The sequence below is a fragment of the Oncorhynchus gorbuscha genome, linkage group LG08 (genome assembly GCF_021184085.1).
Source record: "Oncorhynchus gorbuscha isolate QuinsamMale2020 ecotype Even-year linkage group LG08, OgorEven_v1.0, whole genome shotgun sequence".
NCBI lineage: Eukaryota > Metazoa > Chordata > Actinopteri > Salmoniformes > Salmonidae > Oncorhynchus > Oncorhynchus gorbuscha.
Window position 1 is genome coordinate 65,433,890 of NC_060180.1, and position 23,307 is coordinate 65,457,196.

Genomic DNA, 23,307 nt, shown 5'->3' on the forward strand with positions numbered 1-23,307 from the left:
GTATTCCTGTAAAGTGAATTGGTGAAATATTATGTTTCGTCGCTGTGGTGGAAAAATGGGGAATGCAAATCAAGAGCCAGGGCGTGTCATTACTTTTCACCATGATGGATTGGCTTCAGTACTGATAACATGAAAAAAGATATAACTTGGTAATATGCCTATCTTTGAAATGGGGACAAATAGCACACGTTGATTTGATAATCATGTTCGAACTCAGTTGTAATCAGCACATTTCCGGTCAATGCAATTACATGGAAGAACCCTTACTCAGCCATACTATACGACATCAAACAGAAACAGTGGATTCAGAAAGTATTCATACCCCTTGACTTATATCAACAAAATTATGTTACAGCCTGAATTCAATTTTTTTTTTTTTTTTTTTAAGTATAATTCTCACACATCTACACATTAAAAATATGTTCTGTGTTCTAGAAAGACCTAGCAAAGCTGCAGCTGGTTCGAAACAAAGCAGAAGGCCTTGCCCTGAACTGCACACACAGAACTAACATCAACAACATGAATGATAGTCTAGATCAAATCAAATTGTATTGGTCGCATTTAGTAGATGTTATTGTGGGTGTAGTGAAATGCTTGTGTTCCCAGCTCCAACAGTGCAGTAATATCTAACAATACACAACAATACACACACATCTAAAAAGTAAAAGAAGGGAATTAAGAAATATAGAAATTTGATGAATTGTTCAGCAGTCTTATGGCTTGGGGGTAGAAGCTGTTATGGAGCCTTTCGGACCTAGACTTGACGCTCCGGTACCGCTTGCTGTGTGGTAGCAAAGGGAACAGTCCAGGACTTGGGTGACTGGACTCTGACAATTTGTTGGGCCTTCCTCTGACACCGCCTAGTATATAGGTCCTGGATGGCAGGAAGCTTGGCCCCAGTGTGTGTATATATGTGTGTGAGTGATGGGATGTATAGACAATATGGACAGTATATGAATAGAATATGTAGTATATATGAAGAATAGTATATGTACAGCAATAGTTAAATTGGATAGGCCTTGACTAGAATACAGTATATACATGTGAAGTGGGTAAAACAGTATGTGAACGTAATTTAAAGTGACCAGTGTTCCATGACTACGTACATAGGGCAGCAGCCACTAAGGTTCATGGAAGAGTACACGGGTGGTAACCGTCTAGTGACAGTGACTAAAGTAGTGGGTGGAGGCCGGCTAGTGGTGACTATTTAACTGTCTGTTGGCCTTGAGATAGAAACTGTTTTTCAGTCTCTTGGTCCCAGCTTTGATGTACCTGCACTGACCTCGCCTTCTGCATGGTAGCAGGGTGAACAAGTCGTGGCTCAGGTAGCTGAGGTCCTTGATGATCTTCTTGGACTTCCTGCGACACCAGGTGCTGTAGATGTTCCGGATAGCAGGCAGTGGGTTCTGACCACTTCTCTTCTAGTCTTTTAATGAAACATTTGTGTGTTGAAAAGGCCTAACCACTTGTATAATCTATTTGCATACACTTCAAACAGACACACGGTGCATTTGGGAAGTATTCAGACCCCTGAACTTTTTCTACATTTTGTTACGTTACAGCCCTATTCTAAAAAGGATTCAATTACATTTTTTCCTCATCAATCTACACACAATATCCCATAATGACAAAGTGAAAATTAAATTAAATAAAAATTTGATATGATTAATTTGATAAATTTGCTAAATTTGATAAATGAATAATTGATATGTGGGATTCACATCTCCATCTCAACCAGAAATCTAAGTTAAAGAATAGGACTAAATCAAATCAAACTTTAAAAGCACTTCAAATAAAGTTTGATTTGATTTAGTCCTAATCTTTCATTTAGATCTTTGGTTGAGATGGAGATGTGAATCCAAAATATCAATTATTAATTTATAGACAAACTGGAATTAAAGCCAGACTTAGTCAGTGGCAAAAATGGAACTATCCAAGCAGAAGATACATATACTTCAAATGTTGATATTTGGTTGCTTTCACAAACAAACTCAACTTAGCATTGATGAATTTGCAAATCCTAAATATATGAGTGATATAGTATAGTCACGTTTCATTTACTCGGTTAAACCTACCCTTTGGAATGACTTCGATGGCAACAGTGAATCTATTTCATTTTTAAGTGGAGATTTTAACAGTCATTCTCACAATAGCACATTGGTAATAGTCAGTGAGAAATATCATAGCTAGGCAGGGCTTGGTTAAAACCCTGGGTGGGAGACTAAAGGGTAGCTATAGATCAATCACCCAGTAGGAGGTGCTGTCCAGCCTATAGTTTTTATTTTGGATTAGTGGATACAACATTAAAGTTCTGAGGATCTGTTTTAAAGGTACAAATTCAACATATTTTATACAAGGTTTGGCTTGGTTTAAATTTGGTTACCGTGAAAAGATAATACTGTCGTTGTAATTTCACCCTCAAAACAACAGTTGATGACTTTTTCAAATCCAATGTATTTTCCACGTAGATTCCATGTCACAATACGTTGAGAACTAAGTTGAAACAAAAGTTCATTAAACCAGTTTGTGTCCACTGGGATGTTAATTTGACTGTTTTTCAGTTGAATACTATGTTAATTTTACCGTTTTTTTTCTTAGAGTTGGCTGCTATGTTCATTTGAATGTTACTCCATTTTGGCCTTTGGCCTACTTCTGAATTGTTTCTCTCGCTGCATCAGTGTGTTTCATAAGAGATCAGACAGTGAAAGTATTTTTCTTTAAACAATTTTTATTGGCTGGTTCGAGCCAACGAGGGCAGTATTCAACCTCTGGGAGAGCTCTTACCATTCAGAAACCTCCATCAGATGGGTCTTAGCATGTGGAAAATGCTTGGTTTCTTGCGACACAAAACATGTTTGAACTCACCTCATTCTGTTCCATTCATTAGTCCCAAGGCTGAGCGTTGCTTTAAACAGTGATTAACAGTGAACTCATACCACAGCTTTGGTGAAACACTCTTGCTAACTTTCCACTGCTAGATTCACATGTTCATGTACTTCTTAACTTTTTAAACATTGTTTGGTTTTGTCTCTAGCTGAGAGACTCTAAGACTTTTGAAAAGTATGAGTTATTTAGTTTTTTATAATGGCCTTGTCTTTGTTGGAAGTCTCACTGGGTGAAGCCAGGACTGACTGGGTAGCAACCCAAGTCATCGGCTAACCACCTCTAACAGTGTTTTAGTTCAAGAGGAGAAAATGTGTCAGAATGCTGAGCGTCTTTTTATTTTATTTATTTTTATTTCACCTTTATTTAACCAGGTAGGCTAGTTGAGAACACCTTTATTTAACCAGGTAGGCTAGTTGAGAACACCTTTATTTAACCAGGTAGGCTAGTTGAGAACAAGTTCTCATTTGCAACTGCGACCTGGCAAAGATAAAGCATAGCAGTGTGAGCAGACAACACAGAGTTACACATGGAGTAAACAATTAACAAGTCAATAACACAGTAGAAAAAAAGGGGAGTCTATATACAATGTGTGCAAAAGGCATGAGGAGGTAGGCGAATAATTACAATTTTGCAGATTAACACTGGAGTGATAAATGATCAGATGGTCATGTACAGGTAGAGATATTGGTGTGCAAAAGAGCAGAAAAGTAAATAAATAAAAACAGTATGGGGATGAGGTAGGTGAAAATGGGTGGGCTATTTACCAATAGACTATGTACAGCTGCATCGATCGGTTAGCTGCTCAGATAGCTGATGTTTAAAGTTGGTGAGGGAGATAAAAGTCTCCAGCTTCAGCGATTTTTGCAGTTCGTTCCAGTCACAGGCAGCAGAGTACTGGAACGAAAGGCGGCCAAATGAGGTGTTGGCTTTAGGGATGATCAGTGAGATACACCTGCTGGAGCGCGTGCTACGGATGGGTGTTGCCATCGTGACCAGTGAACTGAGATAAGGCGGAGCTTTACCTAGCATGGACTTGTAGATGACCTGGAGCCAGTGGGTCTGGCGATTAATATGTAGCGAGGGCCAGCCGACTAAAGCATACAAGTCGCAGTGGTGGGTGGTATAAGGTGCTTTAGTGACAAAACGGATGGCACTGTGATCGACTGCATCCAGTTTGCTGAGTAGAGTGTTGGAAGCCATTTTGTAGATGACATCGCCGAAGTCGAGGATCGGTAGGATAGTCAGTTTTACTAAGGTAAGCTTGGCGGCGTGAGTGAAGGAGGCTTTGTTGCGGAATAGAAAGCCGACTCTTGATTTGATTTTCGATTGGAGATGTTTGATGTGAGTCTGGAAGGAGAGTTTGCAGTCTAGCCAGACACCTAGGTACTTATAGATGTCCACATATTCAAGGTCGGAACCATCCAGGGTGGTGATGCTAGTCGGGCATGCGGGTGCAGGCAGCGATCGGTTGAAAAGCATGCACCAGGCAAGGCAGTCATCCGAAAAACCGAGGCTACTGAGTCTGCCGTTAAGAATATGGTGATTGACAGAGTCGAAAGCCTTGGCAAGGTCGATGAAGACGGCTGCACAGTGCTGTCTTTTATCGATGGCGGTTATGATATCGTTTAGTACCTTGAGTGTGGCTGAGGTGCACCCGTGACCGGCTCGGAAACCAGATTGCACAGCGGAAAAGGTACGGTGGGATTGGAGATGGTCAGTGACCTGTTTGTTGACTTGGCTTTCGAAGACCTTAGATAGGCAGGGCAGGATGAATATAGGTCTGTAACAGTTTGGGGTCTCCCCCTTTGAAGAGGGGGATGACTGCGGCAGCTTTCCAATCCTTGGGGATCTCAGACGATATGAAAGAGAGGTTGAACAGGCTGGTAATAGGGGTTGCGACAATGGCGGCGGATAGTTTCAGAAATAGAGGGTCCAGATTGTCAAGCCCAGCTGATTTATACGGGTCCAGGTTTTGCAGCTCTTTCAGAACATCTGCTATCTGGATTTGGGTAAAGGAGAACCTGGAGAGGCTTGGGCGAGGAGCTGCGGGGGGGGCGGAGCTGTTGGCCGAGGTTGGAGTAGCCAGGCGGAAGGCATGGCCAGCCGTTGAGAAATGCTTATTGAAGTTTTCGATAATCATGGATTTATCGGTGGTGACAGTGTTACCTAGCCTCAGTGCAGTGGGCAGCTGGGAGGAGGTGCTCTTGTTCTCCATGGTCTTCACAGTGTCCCAGAACATTTTGGAGTTGGAGCTGCAGGATGCAAACTTCTGCCTGAAGAAGCTGGCCTTAGCTTTCCTGACTGACTGCGTGTATTGGTTCCTGACTTCCCTGAACAGTTGCATATCATGGGGACTATTCGATGCTATTGCAGTCCGCCACAGGATGTTTTTGTGCTGGTCGAGGGCAGTCAGGTCTGGAGTGAACCAAGGGCTGTATCTGTTCTTAGTTCTGCATTTTATGAATGGAGCATGCTTTCCTCTATGACTTGTTCTCCATCACAGCGGGGGCGACCATCATGACGGTGGTCTTCAGGGGATAGTAGTGGCCACGCCAGGTCTTCCAGAAGGCCCCCTGCTTCCTCTGATGCCTCTGCTTGGGAGGAGGGCTCATGAAGTAGCGTCCGTTCAGGTTGGAACGTCCACAGTTGCTGAACCACCAGCCACCTGGAGAAAGAGAACAAGCATCTGGTTAGATTGGCATTGCTGCTACATTCCCAATTTGAGTCATAGAGAGATAAACCTTAGACTAAATAAATCTTAAATCTTAGACTAAATACATCTTAGATAGAATTCAGCAAAATAGTAACTTTGAACTTTGAAAAATAGGAGACGTACCAGAGAGGTGTTTGGCACAGCTGATGTCATTGTTCTGGTCATTGTCTTGGCTGTGGATGGAGAAGTGCAGGCCGGAGGCCTCGGTAGCCAGGGTGCCCTACAGGCTGCTGTTCGAGGTCTCTTGGATGTGGGGGGCGTAGTGGCTCTCCTCCCCGCTCAGACGGATGGGGTACTGGATGGTCTCAGAATCACCCCTCCAGTCGGAGAACATGACGTTGAGGATGTAGTCTGCATCTTTGGCCACAGCGCGTATCTTCTCAAGACCAAGCCAGAACTCACCTAGAGAGAGAGAGATCAAAATAAAGACAAAAACACAACACGGTTCACAAACTCTTTTGTCCAGACTCCGTACCTCAGATAGTCAGTATCAGTACACGTCATCAAGGTCTGTGTTCTAACAGGGCTTTGGCCTTTCCCCTTCGCTGGCACAAATATCCTATTTATAAATGACTCATTCAACTAGAACAAGAGCCTCCAGTTTCATATCTCCAAAGCCTTGAACTTCAAACTGTTATGTCGGCCAGCAGCCAACATAGAACTTGTTTGTGAGCTATGGGGCAAAAGTCCTCTCTGCCTCTGACAACTCCACTTGTTTTCTACTGAGGGAATTCACACTTGTGTGTATTGAAGTGGGGGTTTGGTGGGTCCAAGCAGAAGTAGTAAATATGACTGTTTTTATAATATTGTTCTGTAGGGACATAATTGCATAACATGTTTACCTTCCACTTAATAACTAGGTCAGATGTTCGGGAATCAGGATATATCTGGTTTCCCTATCTGGGTTCCCTATCATTGGCTTCTTCATTGTAGCTGGTTAATTCTGCAACTACGGGAACTTCGATGTCCTCAGGGTCAATTTTGGGGATTTTATTATTATTTTATTTTTTATATGTTAAGTTCACACTACATTCACCCCATATTTTTGTTCAACACCTCTCTATCAAGTATTTTAACTACCTTTCAGATTTTATACCTCGATTTCACTGTTTTGCCCTTGTCCCTGACTCAGACTTATGAGTTTCTACTATGTTTTTCCATGAGAAAACATAATTACACATTATGTAATGTTATCTCCTAGAGAAAGAGTCAATTAAATACAATCCATATCAATATTTATTGTGAGTATGCCCTTTATATTGCTATTTACACAAAATATACCTGTCCTTTGGTAGTGGTGTCATTTCCACCACTGAGGGCACATTTTATTGTTAGTAATTTCCAAACAGGCTACAATTTCTTTAATTTGTGATAGAATTTTGATTTTTAAAATATATTTGATGTATTTAGTGTAAACCATATGCTAGCTGTATGCTAGCTGTATGCTAGCTGTATGCTAGCTGTATGCTAGCTGTATGCTAGCTGTAATACTGGCCAAAGCATTCTAAGCAGTCTGTCATTTTTCACCAAAAACAGCAAAATCATCATTTCCACCACAGTCATTTCCATCACAGTCATTTCCATCACAGTCATTTCCATCACAAACTTAACTGTGATGGAAATGACAGAACGTGGTGGAAATGACAAAAATCCACTATGTTATAACTTTTTACTTCGTTTTTAAAATTTAATTTAGGCTTATTTAATCATGTAAATGTCTTGAATCTAGAAAATGCTCCAAGGCGTGCACAATTGGAAAACATAAGTAGTATTTTTCTTTGTTTTTAGAAGATGCCACATAAAACATCACAGACATAGAAACAAAATAAATAATGATCCTATACGATACCAGGAACATCTGCAAAAAGACAAGGAGAGATACTGGAAGAAAAAAGAGAAGAGAGAAGTGATATCTCAGTGACACCACCTCAGTCATAAGTGACACCACCTCAGTCACCAGATGACTTGCAGCCAGAACATGAGGCCATCATACCTGCCCCTAACTTACCTGCCCCTGATGCATGCCCTGATACCCCTTCCTCATGGTCTGCAACAGGAATGAAAAGTCTAATACTTGCTGGAATGAAAAAGGTTGGAAGAGGTCGCTCAAAAACATACATATCTTTGCATGACAAATGTCAAATAAAGCTTAACAGAAAACTGAGAAATACAAAAAAAGGTATGATCAACTGATGAAGAAAATGGAGAGACAAGATTTCCCAAAGACAAAACAGAAAATGAAGGGAACTCCAAAGAACTTGAGAAGGGTTTGTTGTTTCAAAATGCCATCATTGCAGAGTTAAAACAAAAGTATAAAAAAATGCACAGTGCCAAGGACAAACAAGTGGCTTCAAAAATGCTCAGAGGCAACATCCTGAGAAAGTATGGCCTGGTCAAAGCTGCAAACAGATCATTTGGATTTTCAGCAAAAGCAATGAGGGAAAATGAAAACAGGCCATCTAGTCTTCAATACTCCAGGAAAAAAGCAGTGTAATATAATTAGCACAGACACAGAAGAGAAAATCACTAGATTCTATGAACGTGATGTCAACAGTAGAGCAATAACAGGGGAAAAGGACACACTAATGAGGAACAAGAAGAAAAAAGCAGAAGCGCTTGTTGAATGGAACCATTCAGAACCTTTATCAGGATGTTAAGAGGGAATATTCAGAACCTTTATCAGGATGTTAAGAGGGAATATTCAGAACCTTTATCAGGATTTTAAAAGGGAATATTCAGAACCTTTATCAGGATGTTAAGATGGAATATTCAGAACCTTTATCGGGATGTTAAGAGGGAATATTCAGAACCTTTATCAGGATTTTAAAAGGGAATATTCTGAACCTTTATCAGGATGTTAAGAGGGAATATTCAGAACCTTTATCAGGATGTTAAGAGGGAATATTCAGAACCTTTATCAGGATTTTAAGAGGGAATATTCAGAACCTTTATCAGGATTTTAAAAGGGAATATTCAGAACCTTTATCAGGATTTTAAAAGGGAATATTCAGAACCTTTATCAGGATTTTAAAAGGGAATATTCAGAACCTTTATCAGGATGTTAAAAGGGAATATTCAGAACCTTTATCAGGATGTTAAAAGGGAATATTCAGAACCTTTATCAGGATTTTAAAAGGGAATATTCAGAACCTTTATCAGGATTTTAAAAGGGAATATTCAGAACCTTTATCAGGATGTTAAAAGGGAATATTCAGAACCTTTATCAGGATGTTAAAAGGGAATATTCAGAACCTTTATCAGGATTTTAAAAGGGAATATTCTGAACCTTTATCAGGATGTTAAGAGGGAATATTCAGAACCTTTATCAGGATGTTAAGAGGGAATATTCAGAACCTTTATCAGGATTTTAAGAGGGAATATTCAGAACCTTTATCAGGATTTTAAAAGGGAATATTCAGAACCTTTATCAGGATTTTAAAAGGGAATATTCAGAACCTTTATCAGGATTTTAAAAGGGAATATTCAGAACCTTTATCAGGATGTTAAAAGGGAATATTCAGAACCTTTATCAGGATGTTAAAAGGGAATATTCAGAACCTTTATCAGGATTTTAAAAGGGAATATTCAGAACCTTTATCAGGATTTTAAAAGGGAATATTCAGAACCTTTATCAGGATGTTAAAAGGGAATATTCAGAACCTTTATCAGGATGTTAAAAGGGAATATTCAGAACCTTTATCAGGATTTTAAAAGGGAATATTCAGAACCTTTATCAGGATTTTAAAAGGGAATATTCAGAACCTTTATCAGGATGTTAAGAGGGAATATTCAGAACCTTTATCAGGATTTTAAGAGGGAATATTCAGAACCTTTATCAGGATTTTAAGAGGGAATATTCAGAACCTTTATCAGGATTTTAAGAGGGAATATTCAGAACCTTTATCAGGATTTTAAGAGGGAATATTCAGAACCTTTATCAGGATTTTAAGAGGGAATATTCAGAACCTTTATCAGGATTTTAAGAGGGAATATTCCAAGATTAAAATGTCCTACTAGGACATATTTTAGGTTTGCCAAGACAACAGTCCAGGATAGGGACACCAGGATAGGGACACATGCCTCTGCAAAGATCTAGATGAAGGGACCTGAGTAGTAGCTCAAGTAGCCCTCCGCTTACTGATGGGCTCTGGCCTCTTACTGGACATGAAATAACAAAATGGCAACTCCGCAATAGGCGGTTGGTGAACCCACACCAACCTCCAGTACCTGGTGGACAAACTACAGTATCACAAAGTGATCAGCTGCAGCAACAATGACAACCTTATTGAGTCTTTGTGCTGTGAGAACCTGAAGAAAGAGTGCATGTAGACAGAGTTCTCCCTTTGCCAAGGCAAAGAGCATAAACATCTGACTTTGATACTGGTGTGCAGACATTGTGGTTTGAGTGGAAAAACTAAGCTGAAGAGAGAGAGAGAAGGAAAAACAAAGAGGGAAACATGGAGAAGTTCACTGTACATTTGACAGTATAAGAAAAGGTGTGTGTCACACTGCAGATTCTACTGGAGGACTTCTCCAAAGGATTGAAAGAGAACTTGGGGAAACACATGTACAACATTCCACACCAATACTCCAAACTGAGAGAATTAAAAGGCAATCTGCAGAAAGAGGACATCATCGTGCATATTGACTTTGCATAGAACTCAGGGACGCAACTTTCACTGGGGACGGGGGGACATGTCCCCCTCACATTCTGAAATTGCATTTTAGTCCCCTCCAGTTTTATAATTTGAATGTGATACAAAATTAGGCAACGGTGTGCTTTAGCACAATGCAGACACCTCTGAGCGGTCGGGTAGGCTGTTTAGAGTGTTTATCCGACTGGATAAAACAAATTATAATATTTATTTCCCCCCCACTTCTAAAACTAAAGTTGTGCCACTGAGAAAACTACCTGTGTAAATACACCAGTGAAATCCAGGCAGTTCACTTTAGTGATTCTCACATGCAGGTGACCCTCCACACCTGTGTTGGACATACCACAAATGATACCGTTTCACTTTGCTCACTGAGTTCTTCTATACGGATGACCCCTCTGCAATCTGGGCTCATCTCTCAAAAACACTGGCCTACTTCCTTGAGCTCTGGCCAAATTTGGAATCTTACTTTTTCTTACATTAATTACATGTTCTTCAATGGTTGTTGTTCAAAATGTTTGCAATAAAATATTGTTTTAATTTTACATAGATGTCATTTCCACCACACCTTGTCATTTCCACCACACCCATATTTTTAGGTAAATTAGTATATTATGTATAATTTACATTGATTGATTTGTTTTACATAGGGAAATCATATGGTTGTTATCATAATCTCACAAAAAGGTTGGGTGGAAATATCTTATTTTTTTATGATAAATAAAAAATTCAGCTGTCACAAAGGCAAGTTTATACATTCAGGCGTTGTGTTGAATTATTCATTTGAGGAAAATCTTAAAAAGCACATAAAATAATAGTCAATGCAAGTTAATGTACAAATGTATAAGAAATGTGTTATAAAATAATTGTATGATAATTTCATTTTCAACAACAATTGATGTTTAATGACATTTGTCTATGGCTGTCTGAGAAAAATGAGAAAAATATATAAATTCGATCGCATCCATTATCAGATATTATTTCTAGACAAATCAAAGGCGATCATAATACTGGTAAAATGGTGTTTCAATACATTTTCATTTCTGAAAGCTTCCCGGGCCAAAGTGCCCAAAGTTGCAGAATCACCCAGCTCTCCAGGTCTGTGAATGCTGAATGTTTGCAAATATAGGGGCCTTATTGTGAAATGGGTTTATCAGTAGTTGTAAACCTAAGAAAGATAAAGAGTTAATCTTGTGCCCTAGTCTGACCTGCCCGGAACAAAAGAGAGCTCCTTGCTTAGTAGTAAACATGACCTTTCTCCCAGTTCCCAAGCAGACTTCCCCCTCAGCTGCCTGGTCTACTGATTACATGTGCCTCTCCTCAAATTCCACTACCCCCTCCACTCCTGCCTTCACGTTTTCTCTCCCCTCCTCCTCCCCTCCTGTTTGACATACCTCCCACACGTGCAAAGCAGCCAGTCAGTGACAATGCATGGCCACTGCATGCACAAGGAATGCTCAGAGAGTACTATAGGAACAGCAGGCTCATTAAAAAAACACATGTAAAATAGCTGTTTACACATGTGGAGCTTCAATTTCACACATGAAACCATATTTTCACATTTATTAAAGAATAATACGTGTTCACCTCACGTGAATTACAGTTTCAAATGTAACATTTGAGGTTTCACATGTTAAAAATGTTCACATGTGAACATCGGATATGCAATTCCCCATGTGAAAGTGAGATTTTCACGTGAAACTGCAAATTAGATGTTTTTACATCTTTTTTTCATTTACATTTACATTTACATTTAAGATTTAGCATTTCACATGTAATTCCACATGTGACAATCTAATTTGTAATTTCCATTATAACAAAACACCATGTGTGAAAATATCACTTTCACATGTAGAATTGTAGATTAAAATGTTGGGTTGAAATAATGTTATTGTCCTCACGTTAATCTTTTAAAACATGTTGCAGTAGAAATGTTTCCAAATGTGGAATTAGGGTGACCACAACACTTGAGTGTGTTGTTTCAAGTTCGTGGATTTGGCTATTTCTGCCACACCTGTTACTGACAGGTGTATAAAATCAAGCACACAGCCATGCAATCTCAATAGACAAGCATTGGCAGCAGAATGGCCCGAACTGAAGAGCTCAGTGACTTTCAATGTGGCACCATCATAGGATCCCACCTTCTCAATAAGCCAGTTCATCAAATGTCTGCCCTGCTAGAGCTGCCCCGGTCAACTATAAGTGCTGCTGTGAAGTGTCTAAGAGCAGCAACGGCTTAGCTGCAAAGTGGTAGGCCACACAAGGTCACAGAACGGGACCGCCGATTGCTGAAGCGCATACAAATTCTGTCCGTCTTTGACAAGAAGTGTTCGTTGTGAGCTTCATGAAATGGGTTTCAATGGCCGAGCAGCCGCACACAAGTGTAAAATCAACATGTACAATGCCAAGCGTCAGCTGGAGTGGTGTAAAGCTCCCCACCATTGTACTCTGGAGAAGTGGAAACGAGTTCTCTGGTATGATGAATCACACTTCATCATCTGGCAGTCCGACGGATAAATCTGGGTTAGGCAGATGCCAAGATAACACTATCTGCCCCTAATGCATAGTGCCAACTGTAAAGTTTGGTGGAGGAGGAATAATGGTCTGGGGCTGTTTTTCATGGTTCGGGCTAGGCCCCTTAGTTCCAGTAAAGGTAAATCTTAACACTACAGCATACAATTACATTCTAGATGATTCTGTGCTTCCAACTTTGTGGCAACAGTTTGTGGAAGGTCCTTACCTGATTCAGCATGACAATGCCCCTGTGCACAAAGCGAGGTCCATACATAAATGTTTTGTAGAGATTGGTGTGGAAGAACTTGACTGGCCTGCACAGAGCCCTGACCTCAACCCCATCGAACACCTTTGGGATGAGTTAGAACGCCGACTGTGAGCCAATCCTAATCGCCCAACATCAATGCCTGACCTCACTAGTGCTATTGTGGCTGAATGGAAGTAAGTCCCCACAGCAATGTTCCAACTTCTAGTGGAAAGCCTTCCCAGAAGAGTGGAGGCTGTTATTGCAGCAAAGGGAGGACCAAATCCATATTAATGCCCATGATTTTGGAATGAGATGTTTGACTTTTGGCCATGTAGTGTAAATTAAATAACTATCCTCCTTCTCTGCACCCTCTCAGGGGCTGGGTGTCTCAGGCTCTGCACACTCTTGGATTGGATCCTGCCTGGCAGACCGCTCCTACCAGGTGACGAGGAGAGGATCTGTGTCTGCACCACGTGCTCTCCCTACTTGTGGCCCTTGGGCTCGCTTCTAGGCCCTCTCCCCTTCTCTCTATGCACAAAGTCACTCTGCGTCGTCATATCCTTACATGATCTCTCCTATCACTGCTCTACAGATGACACTCAGCTCCTTTTCTCCTTCCTCCCTTCTGACACCCAGTTGGTGACACACATCTCTGCGTACCTGGCAGATATCTCAGCTTGGATGTTGGCCCACCACCTCAAGCTCAACCTCGTCAAGACGGAGCTGCTCTTCCTCCCGCACCAAGACCTCTCCATCACGGTTGACAACTCCACGGTGTCCCCCTCACAGAGTGAAAATAACCTTGGCGTGACCCTGGACAACACCCTTCTCTGCAAACGTTCTCTGCAAACATCAAAGCAGTGACTTGCTCCTGCAGGGTCATCCTCTACAACATCCATCCAGTGTGACACTACCCCACACAGGAAGCGGAGCAGGTCCTAATCCACTTGTCATCTCCCGTCTGGACTTGGCTGGGCTCCCTTCTTGTGCCATCATACATACCCCTGCAACTTATCCAGAACGCCGCAGCCTGCCTGGTGTTCAACTTTCTGAAGTTTCCCATATCACCCCGCTCCGCCGCACACTCCACTGGCTTCCAGTTGAAGCTCACATCCACTACAAGACCATGGTACTTGCCTATGGATCAGCAAGGAGAACTGCCTCTCCCTACCTTCAGGCTATGCTCAAACCCTACACCCCAAACCGAGCTCCAGCTCTGCCCAGTCAAATCTCTTCTCTGTCCTGACACCCCAATGGAAAATCCCCCCCCCCCCCACTTTCAAAATACAGAAATACAGCCAGTATGATGCATTTTATGTCATATGATGCAAAATGCATCATACCGGCTGTGCTTCTGTTTTCTGAAAGTTATATATCTTAAACTTGATTTGCTGACCTGCAAAACATTTTGGGACTATATCAACAATGGACGAATGAAGCAAATACCAAAAGATAGTTTTAGGGAGTTTTCCTTTAAATGATCTCACATATTTAAGGTGTTAAATATGTGTAAAAAGTTATCCGAAGTATGACAGAGGATGAGGAGGCAATCTTTAGTTGCGACATCCATTTTTGGACATAAATGAATGATATGTACCCATGAATTCTTGAAGAATAAAACGTATAAATGCCTCATGTGCTTAGTTCAACTGTCGTATTCCATCAGAAGCCAAAATATAAGCTTGTTTAACTCCAATGTTTGTAAACAAAGTACATTTAAACAACCACTGTATAGCCTAAAAACATGATTAAAAGTATAATTTCTATATAATGGATGGTCAGTCTTAGCATCCATAGTCCTGTCTATCAATGAGAAATGTAACCTCAGATTAATAGACAGAGCTATGAATGTAACGACTGACCATCCATTATATCACAACTATAATTGTAACCATGTTTTGAGGCATAATAGTGTTTGTTTACATTTACTTTGTTTACTAACGTTGGAATAAAACAAGCTTATATATTCTGGGTTCTGATGGGATACGAGCTCATGAGGCATTTGTTTTATAAGTTATATTCTTCAAGAATCAATGGGGACAAATCATTAATTTATGAGTCCAAAAATTGACGTAGCAACTGCTTATTGCCCCTTGAATAGAGTAACAGTGTTATTATATGGTGCAATCCTTTAGTGTGTGAGCTGCTTTTGTTGCATTAATATCAAGCAAAACTTCTGCAGTCAAGAACTAAATTCTTATAGCAAACAAAAATAATTATATTAAAAGCAAAACACAAACTCAAAAGTAACATATTGCAAAGTCGGTCCCGGGATGGGAGACTAAATTGTAGCTGGAAGTGGTGATAGATAAACATGTGGAAAAAATGTCACATGGGAATGTATTTTTTCACGAGGGAGTAACACTACATGTGAAACTTCACACATAAAAAAAAAAATATATATATATTTACATATTTAATGTGTCCGACAACCACGTGATTTCTTCATGTGGTCTTTTTTTGACACTCAATTCTGGTCATTGGCTCACTTCTGGATTGTGTTTCCAGCTGCATCAGTGTGTTTGATCAGAGATCAGACAGAGAATTGGCTGTTTCATGCCAAAGATCAATTTCATTGGCTGGTTCATGCCAAAGATCAGTTTATTTTCTCTTAAAAAAACAACAGCAATTTTACACAACTGGAAAACTTGAACTAGACCATATAAATTACAAACAGGTGATAGCAGAAATATATAAAGATTCTTTACAACTTATAAATAAAGAAGGCACAAAAAACCTCAAGTCATCCACAAGAACACTAGAGAATTTTACAAGTTACAGTCAAGGTTCTGAAGAGACAGTCGACATTCATTCATCAGACACTAGACAGAAATAGATGACTCTGGTCATTTTAAGAACAGTCAATATGACTGAAAGATAAAAAATCTCCACGAGAATACAACAGTGGATCGTGAGCTTACTTTGATTCAAAATAAAACTGCAGGAGAAGTAGGTTTACATGTACAGAAGCTGAAATGGTGTTTGCTCCATAGAATAACTTTAAATTTAGACAATGAAACCACCATTGTTGAAAAATACTTTACACACGTTCTGTCTCATTACATCCTGTAATTCTGTAATTCTAGATTACAGTAATTATTTCTTTATATAATGCCTTTGGAAAGCTAATGGCATTACTTTCATGTGGAAAAACAACTAATTGTTTCAGTCAACATTTGGTCCATACAATCAGATTAAGAAACTCTCTAGAGCTGCCCCACTTGTACAACTACAGTGTTCATGCTGACAAAAACTTTGCTCTAGCTAGAAATCACTGTTAAAACTCTGGGAGAGCTCTTGCATTCAGAAACCACTGTCAGATAGGTCTTAACGTGGAAAATGCTTGGTTTCATGCAACACAAAACACATGTTGGAACTCGCCTCATTCTGCTCCATTCATTGATGCAGTCTGAGAGGCCCAAGGTTGCTTTAAACAGTGATTAACAGTGAGCTCATACCACAGCTGTGGTGAAACACTCTTGCTAACTTTCCACTGCTAGATTCACATGTTCATGTACTTTTTAACATCTTAAAGATACATTTATGCATTGTTCGGTTGTGAATCTAGCTGAGAGACTTTAAGACTTTTGAAAAACAGAGAATTGGAAACATGGAGCCCATTCAAGTATGAGTTATTTCATTTTTTATAATGGCCTTGTCTTTGTTGGAAGTCTCACTGGGTGAAGCCAGGACTGACTGGCTAGCAACCCAAGTCATCGGCTAACCACCTCTAACAGTGTTTCAGTTCAGGAGGAGAAAATGTGTCAGAATGCTGAGCGTCTTTCCTCTATGACTTGTTCTCCATCACAGCGGGGGCGATCATCATGACGGTGGTCTTCAGGGGATAGTAGTGGCCACGCCAGGTCTTCCAGAAGACCCCCTGCTTCCTCTGATGCCTCTGCTTGGGAGGAGGGCTCATGAAGTAGCGGCCGTTCAGGTTGGAACGTCCACAGTTGCTGAACCACCAGCCACCTGGAGAAAGAGAACAAACATCTGGTTAGATTGGCATTGCTGCTACATTCCCAATTTGAGTCGTAGAGAGATAAACCTTAGACTAAATAAATCTTAAATTGTAGACTAAATAAATCTTAGATAGAATTCTGCAAAATAGTAACTTTGAACTTTGAAAAATAGGAGACGTACCAGAGAGGTGTTTGGCACAGTTGGTGTCGCTCTTCTGGTCATTGTCTTGGTCACGGGTGGAGAAGGGCAGGCCGGAGGCCTCGGTAGCCAGGGCGCTCTCCAGGTTGCCGTTGGAGGTCTCTTGGATGTGGAGGGCGTAGTGGCTCTCCTCCCCGCCGAGACGGATGGGGTACTGGATGCTCTCAGAATCGTCCCTCCAGTCGGAGAACTTAACCTTGAGGATGTAGTCTGTGTCTTTGACCACGGCGCTCATCTTCTCAAGACCAAGCCAGAACTCACCTAGAGAGAGAGAGGGAGAGAGATCAAAGCAGTTAAAACCTGATCCGTGGCTGTGGTAGCATGTGCAAAGTCTCCATACATGTGTCCAGATATCTCAGTGTCTTCGTTAACTTAAAGGATCTGATTGTAACAGGGCTGGTAATCACTTAATCTAATTTAACAGGAATAGACCATGCGATTTGGTCACTTCTGGCACCTAAAGCCACCAGGGACATTAAAGCTGGAGATTAGAGGGTTGTTTATGCTAAACCTACCACATCAAAATCCATTTGATCCCTCGATCTTGATATCTACAATCCTGTATCAGTGTTAGTATCACTGCTTGTTAATCAAACTGAACCGGGAGGTTTCGGGTCAAGAGCTCTGTGCTGTACTGTTCTATGCTGTGGATGTGGGTGGTACTGTCCGACCCTCGGTGTGACCTCGCTAGCTCCAGAGGAAAGTATTGAGGGAGATGATAAAAGACAACAGAGGATATATTTACCATTCAGACTGCCAAAGCCGCTCTGGTAGGCCTGCCATAGCTGGTCAAAGTCAACTGAGCCATCCTGGCGCCTCTGGATCACGGTCCAGCCACCTTCTGTAGAGAGGAAAGAAAAAGAGCAGTGGGATTAGTCTTTTTTTTACTACTGCCAACTGTCATACATGTACGGATACAATATGTTCATAAACTAAGCTATAGGGTAACCTTATACGGTGAGCCAAAATCCTGGCTAACTCCACTTACCAGTTGTCATTTCGCAGAAGACTTGAAAGGATTGGGAGTTTAATGGCTGAATGGTGTACACTCCGCTGGCCGGCTCGCCTCTCAGGAACAGCTCATGGCAGTCTGAGGCCATCTCTGAAAATAACAAAGACAAAAACACAACACGGTTCAACAATTGTTCTCCCACACTTTGTATCTCAAGACAGTATCAGTACACATTGTCAAGGTCTGTGTTCTAACAGTGCCTTAGCCTTTCCCCTCCGCTGGCACAAATATTCTATTTATAAATGACTCATTCAACTAGAAAACAAAAACTCTGGTTTCTTATCTTGAGCGCCTTGAACAGCAGCCAACATAGAACTTGTTTGTGAGCTATGGGGCAAAAGTCCTCTCTGCCTCTGACAACTCCACTTGTTTTCTACTGAGGGAATTCACACCTGTGTGTATTGCAGTGGGGGTTTGGTGGGTCCAAGCAGAAGTAGTCACTTAAGTCAAATATTACTGTTTTTAAAATATTATTTTGTAGGGATGTTTACCTTTCACTTAATAACTAGGTTAGATGTTCAGGAATCAGGATACATCTGGTTTCCCTATCTGGGATCCCTATCATTGGCTTCTTCATTGTAGCTCTCCAGGTCTGTGAATGCTGAATGTTAGCCCATAAAGAGGCCTTATCGTGAAGTGGGTTTATTAGTAATTGTAAACCTAACAAAGCTCAAGAGTTAATGTGCTGTGCCCTCCTAGTCTGACCTGCCCGGAACAAAAGAGAGCTTAGTAGCGATTGGTTGCTGTGCACTTGAGGTAGAATGAGATAGAGACAGCCAGGCAGCATCAACAAAAGGTATGGGGGGCCCAGTGGCTGTCATGTGCCTGATGAGGCATGAGATGGTGCACACCCTTAATGTTTTCCAGGAAAGAGTTCAAGTTTATTTTATGCCGATTTGATAGATACTGCATACGTTCATCGGCTATGATGCTCTTTATCAGCACCAATTGTCTAAATAAATATTTTCATTGAATTGGAGCCAATCAATCGATATTGGTTTTGGTTTGATTGATATTGATTTGACTTGGTTGCTATTGAACAAACATAAGAGCAGACCACAGGACCCCAATGCATCACTCTTCTGGAATAACCCTTTCAGGCCGAAGCATGAACTCTATTGGTTAACTATTGGTTAACGTGTGGTTGTGGTCGCGGTTTGCCTTGGGGGTCAGGGTTTCCTCTCAACTTTGGCACACTTCTCATTCATCTACGGCCGGAGAAGCAGGGGTCTACGGGGATGGGGAGAGGGGAAGGAGGGATGGAGGAGGGGAGAAGAGGGACTTTTGACTACTCTGATAGATCTGGGGGAAAGGTTGCACATTCTTGAGGGATGTATCACTGTTTTATGGTGAGAGGGAAAAATGGGAGGGCTGGAAGGAGGGAGCAAGGAGGTATGCAGTCAGTGCCTTCAAAACAACAAAGGATGTATGTACAAAGTTCACCAGACTAAACTAAACCGCCTCCTTTTCCTTGCCTTCTTTCATGACTTTTCTGGCTCTGGGCCAAATGACCTAATCTGAGGAACATACACTCTTAACAAAAAGGGTTCCAAAACGGTTCTTCGGCTGTCCCTATAAAGAAACCTTTAATGTTCCAGGTAGAACTCTTTTGGGTTCTATGTAGAACCCTCTGTGTGAAGGGTTCTACATGGAATTCAAAAGGGTTCTACCTGGAACCAAAAGGGTTCTCCCTAGAACCAAAAAGTGTTCTTCAGAGGGTTCTCCTATGGGGATAGCCGAAGAACCCATTCAGGTTCTAAATTTGCAAAAACTCCCCCTCCTCCGCCCCAAGCTCCATCAGATGTGTGAGGTATCCATCTGTGATGGGGATGTGACCCTGAGTTAACACTGTCCGAGACAGCTGAACTATCCCCCAATTGGAGTCCAGCCAGATGACTTGTTTCTTTCATAGAATTCCTGAAATCCTGCTGACGTCAGAATTTGCTGTGAGACGACTCATTGTGTTCTGCTGGGTGACTGCATCTCACAATTCTGGGCCTGTGGGTTCACCTTTCACCTACTTTCCTCAGTGGCTATCAGACAGTGGGAAATAGTGTAAAACCCACTATTTAGATAGAACCACAAGTCACATTGCTTTTGACTGAGAGAGCGATAATTTACTTGTTTTAAAAGGCAATATACTGATATGGTATGTATGATAATGTTACTTTCTTTTTCAATCAACTCTGAGTAGGTCAATCACATATCTGACCAACATCCATAAAGTGACATGGTTCGCATAGGTCACATTCAGAGTTAAATCATGACACACATATCCTGTATAGGCCTATTGATTCATTCATATCCCTCAATGCTGACTTTTTAGTGAGACCAGACCCCAGCTAGAACACTAAACAGGAACTTGCCATGAGTTAATCATTGTTCCATTGCCAGAAATCCTGGAACTAGTGTCTGAACTTTTCCCTACTTGGCCATGATCAAGCTCCATATAGCACTGATGAAAGCCCACATTATGAGCTGGCCACAGTAGTACAGTTCAGATGTTAACAGCTGTCTGGTTTGGGTGTAGGTTGAGGACATCATGATCACTTTTACAATTATTGTACTACTGTATTAAGTGTGTAAGCTAACTCCATTGACACTTCCTACTGTGATCTTTTTCTTTATACTGTGAATATATTATATTTACTGTGAACCCAATGAAAACGTTCATTCAGACAAGTAATGTACTTTTTCAGTCATTGGTAGGTGCATTAATTGGCATGGCCAATCACCTGTGCGTCATTTTTCGCGGGCTTGGGGCAGATAGATACGCGCAGGCAATTATCTGCTAATTACTGTCTAACCTTCACGTCATTTAGAGGGAACTCCAGTTAAACTTAATGTTTTAAGCCTCGTATTGCCCCAAAGCAGATGGCATGGGAGGTCAATATTTGTCTGGGCGTCAATTTAAACAACGGATTTAACATGAAGCTTGGCTTTACTTACCGATGGGTGAGTCGCGCTGCTCAATGCTGCCATTTTGAACGGCCTCTTCTGGTTTACGCCTGAATGCTGGTCTCTCTTTTTTCAGCTGAATCTGAGTGAGCAAGGAAAACGACGTTTTAAATAATTCATAATAGCCTCATGAAATGTTTAAATAATTATACATGGGTCAGTGATATTCACCGAATGTTTCATACCTGGTGTTGCAGGGTCCTGATGCGCACGTTCTGCTTTTCAAGTTTATCTTGCTGGAGTTGGATTCTGTTGACCAGGTCATCAATACGTTTATTCTGAGCTTCCAGCATCCACTGAAAGAAAACAGACAGGTACCCTGTTAGTCTTTCTCCTATGACATAATTTTAAGTAGCCTAGGTTTCATATAACATAGGAATAGCCCACCACAAAGCCGATATTGTGATCTGTGTTTTTAGACTATAACTATGTGCTTGTACTTTGAATGGGGGCGCATTTCACATAGCCTATCCGAGCACATTCAACAGCTTTTGTAATTTCCAACCAGGTAGTCTGGTCACATAACGCGGGGGTTTCCATCCCACAAAAAAGTCAATGGCAGGTCTTATAGCAGCTCCACGTGATCTTTAAATCAAGAGTGACATTTTCCTCTACTGGGCTATGTTCCAAATATCATGGTTTAAATATAATTCACACATTCCGAAACGAATGCGTGCAGTTCCTTTGTCTGGCAAACGTTTAGCACGTAGTCCACGCACTCCAGCACAATAAACACACCCACTGGCATGCCTTCAGATATTGCTTCAGGCTGAATATCTATAAATCCCTTTGAGTCAAAGTAAATAATCCCAGACCAATTTATTGTCCATCAAAGTGCATCTATTGTCCCCCTCCAGTTGTTCCTCTGAACATCAGCAAATAGGCCATTTGCCAAACTATTATGCATGACTAATGTAGGAGAAAGTATAATACTAGTAGCCTACTGTAATACGCATTACTTAATGTTAATCAATTAATCTATTTGCTGTGGTGTTTTGTTATGTAAATTAATATGCCAGGCTGCTCACTGCAAAAAGCATTGTATGGTAATGCCTTCTTTCAACTGAAGCAATCAGAATTGAAGTGATCAGAAATGAATGGATACAGTGGCAACTGCAGAGAAGTAAACTCAAAGGGGGAGACATGCAGCAGTTAGCTTACAGTCTGTCTTGTTAGTAATCTATTTTTATCTCAAGTCATTTGATTCTCTTCCTTTTCACCAAATGCACAATTGTATCATAGCTTATTTTCCGAACACAATGAATGACCAAATAGTCATGGATTCCCTCCTTACCTGAATGATGCGTGCATCGCTGTAGTTGCCTGTGTTGCCCATGTTCATGTCGGGCAGCCCCTCTCCTTGCAGCATGTCATCCATCTTCTCTTCCAGCTTGTTCATCCTCTCATCCACCCGCTTCCTCTCCTGCTGCATCTCCGCTGTCTTCTCCCTCAGCTCGGCCGTCTCGTTGAGAACCTGGACCTCCCTGTCCTCCAGCCCCCGGGCCTTGGCCTTCAACACCTCACCCTCCGCTTGCAGCCTCTGGCTCTCCTTGCCCAGGTCCGCTGCAGTGCCGTTGAAGACCTTCAGCGTGGCAGTGATGTCCCTCATCTGGCCCTTGGTTTTGTCCACATGCTCCTTGAGGCCTTGGCCTAGCTGGAGCAGGCCATGGGCAATCACATTCACGTCGTCCCACGCTGCATACTGCATCTTCTTCTCCTTCCCGCTGGTGGCCGAGCCTCCTCTCCTTTCGAAGGGGTTGCCGGTGGCCATCAGAATAACCAGGCAATGAGTCAGGGTTGCTAGTGTTGTCTTCATTGTTGCCTGCTTTCCTTTGTTTGTTCGTTGGCTCAGGTTCTTGGTAGTTTTTTTTGTCAGGTGGTTTGCAGAACCACCCTTCTCTTTCCAGTTTGTTGCTTGAGCTCAAGATCCTACCTCTCTGTGCAGAGCAGTTTGGTTTTATACTTTCAGAGCCCTTCAACTCCAGCTGGCTGGCTGATCTGATTGGCTGGCCGAGCAGAGGGGGGAGAGCTGCTCTCAGGTTTCTCCCCCGCTCAGTTAACTCTTTATGTCAAGCGACGGCGTGAGAGGGGAGCAAGGGATGTAAGTAACAATGAAGCCAATTTCATCACTACCTGTAAAATACAGTAAACAAAGAGATTT

General features: G+C 41.5%; 1 protein-coding gene across 1 annotated transcript; it reads right to left on the reverse strand.

Moving 5' to 3' along the window:
• Positions 1–15,581: 15,581 nt before the first annotated feature.
• LOC124042021 (angiopoietin-related protein 4-like) lies at positions 15,582–23,079 on the reverse strand. Its single transcript, XM_046360288.1, has 7 exons — positions 22,441–23,079; positions 21,332–21,442; positions 21,138–21,228; positions 18,165–18,278; positions 17,922–18,017; positions 17,159–17,437; positions 15,582–16,987 (listed from the first exon to the last, which is right to left on the reverse strand). The coding sequence occupies exons 1-7, from the start codon at positions 22,960–22,962 to the stop codon at positions 16,803–16,805; spliced, it is 1,398 nt and encodes a 465-aa protein (XP_046216244.1). The 5' UTR covers positions 22,963–23,079; the 3' UTR covers positions 15,582–16,802.
• Positions 23,080–23,307: the final 228 nt, after the last annotated feature.

Coding starts and splice junctions, on each gene's coding strand:
- LOC124042021 (XM_046360288.1), bottom strand. CDS start 22,962: ATGAAGACAACACTAGCAACCCTGACTCATTGCCTGGTTATTCTGATG. Junction 18,279..21,137: donor GCAGCGCGACTCACCCATCG/GTAAGTAAAGCC, acceptor TGTTATTTTCAG/AGATGGCCTCAGACTGCCAT. Junction 17,438..17,921: donor CGGCTTTGGCAGTCTGAATG/GTAAATATATCC, acceptor CTCTCTCTCTAG/GTGAGTTCTGGCTTGGTCTT.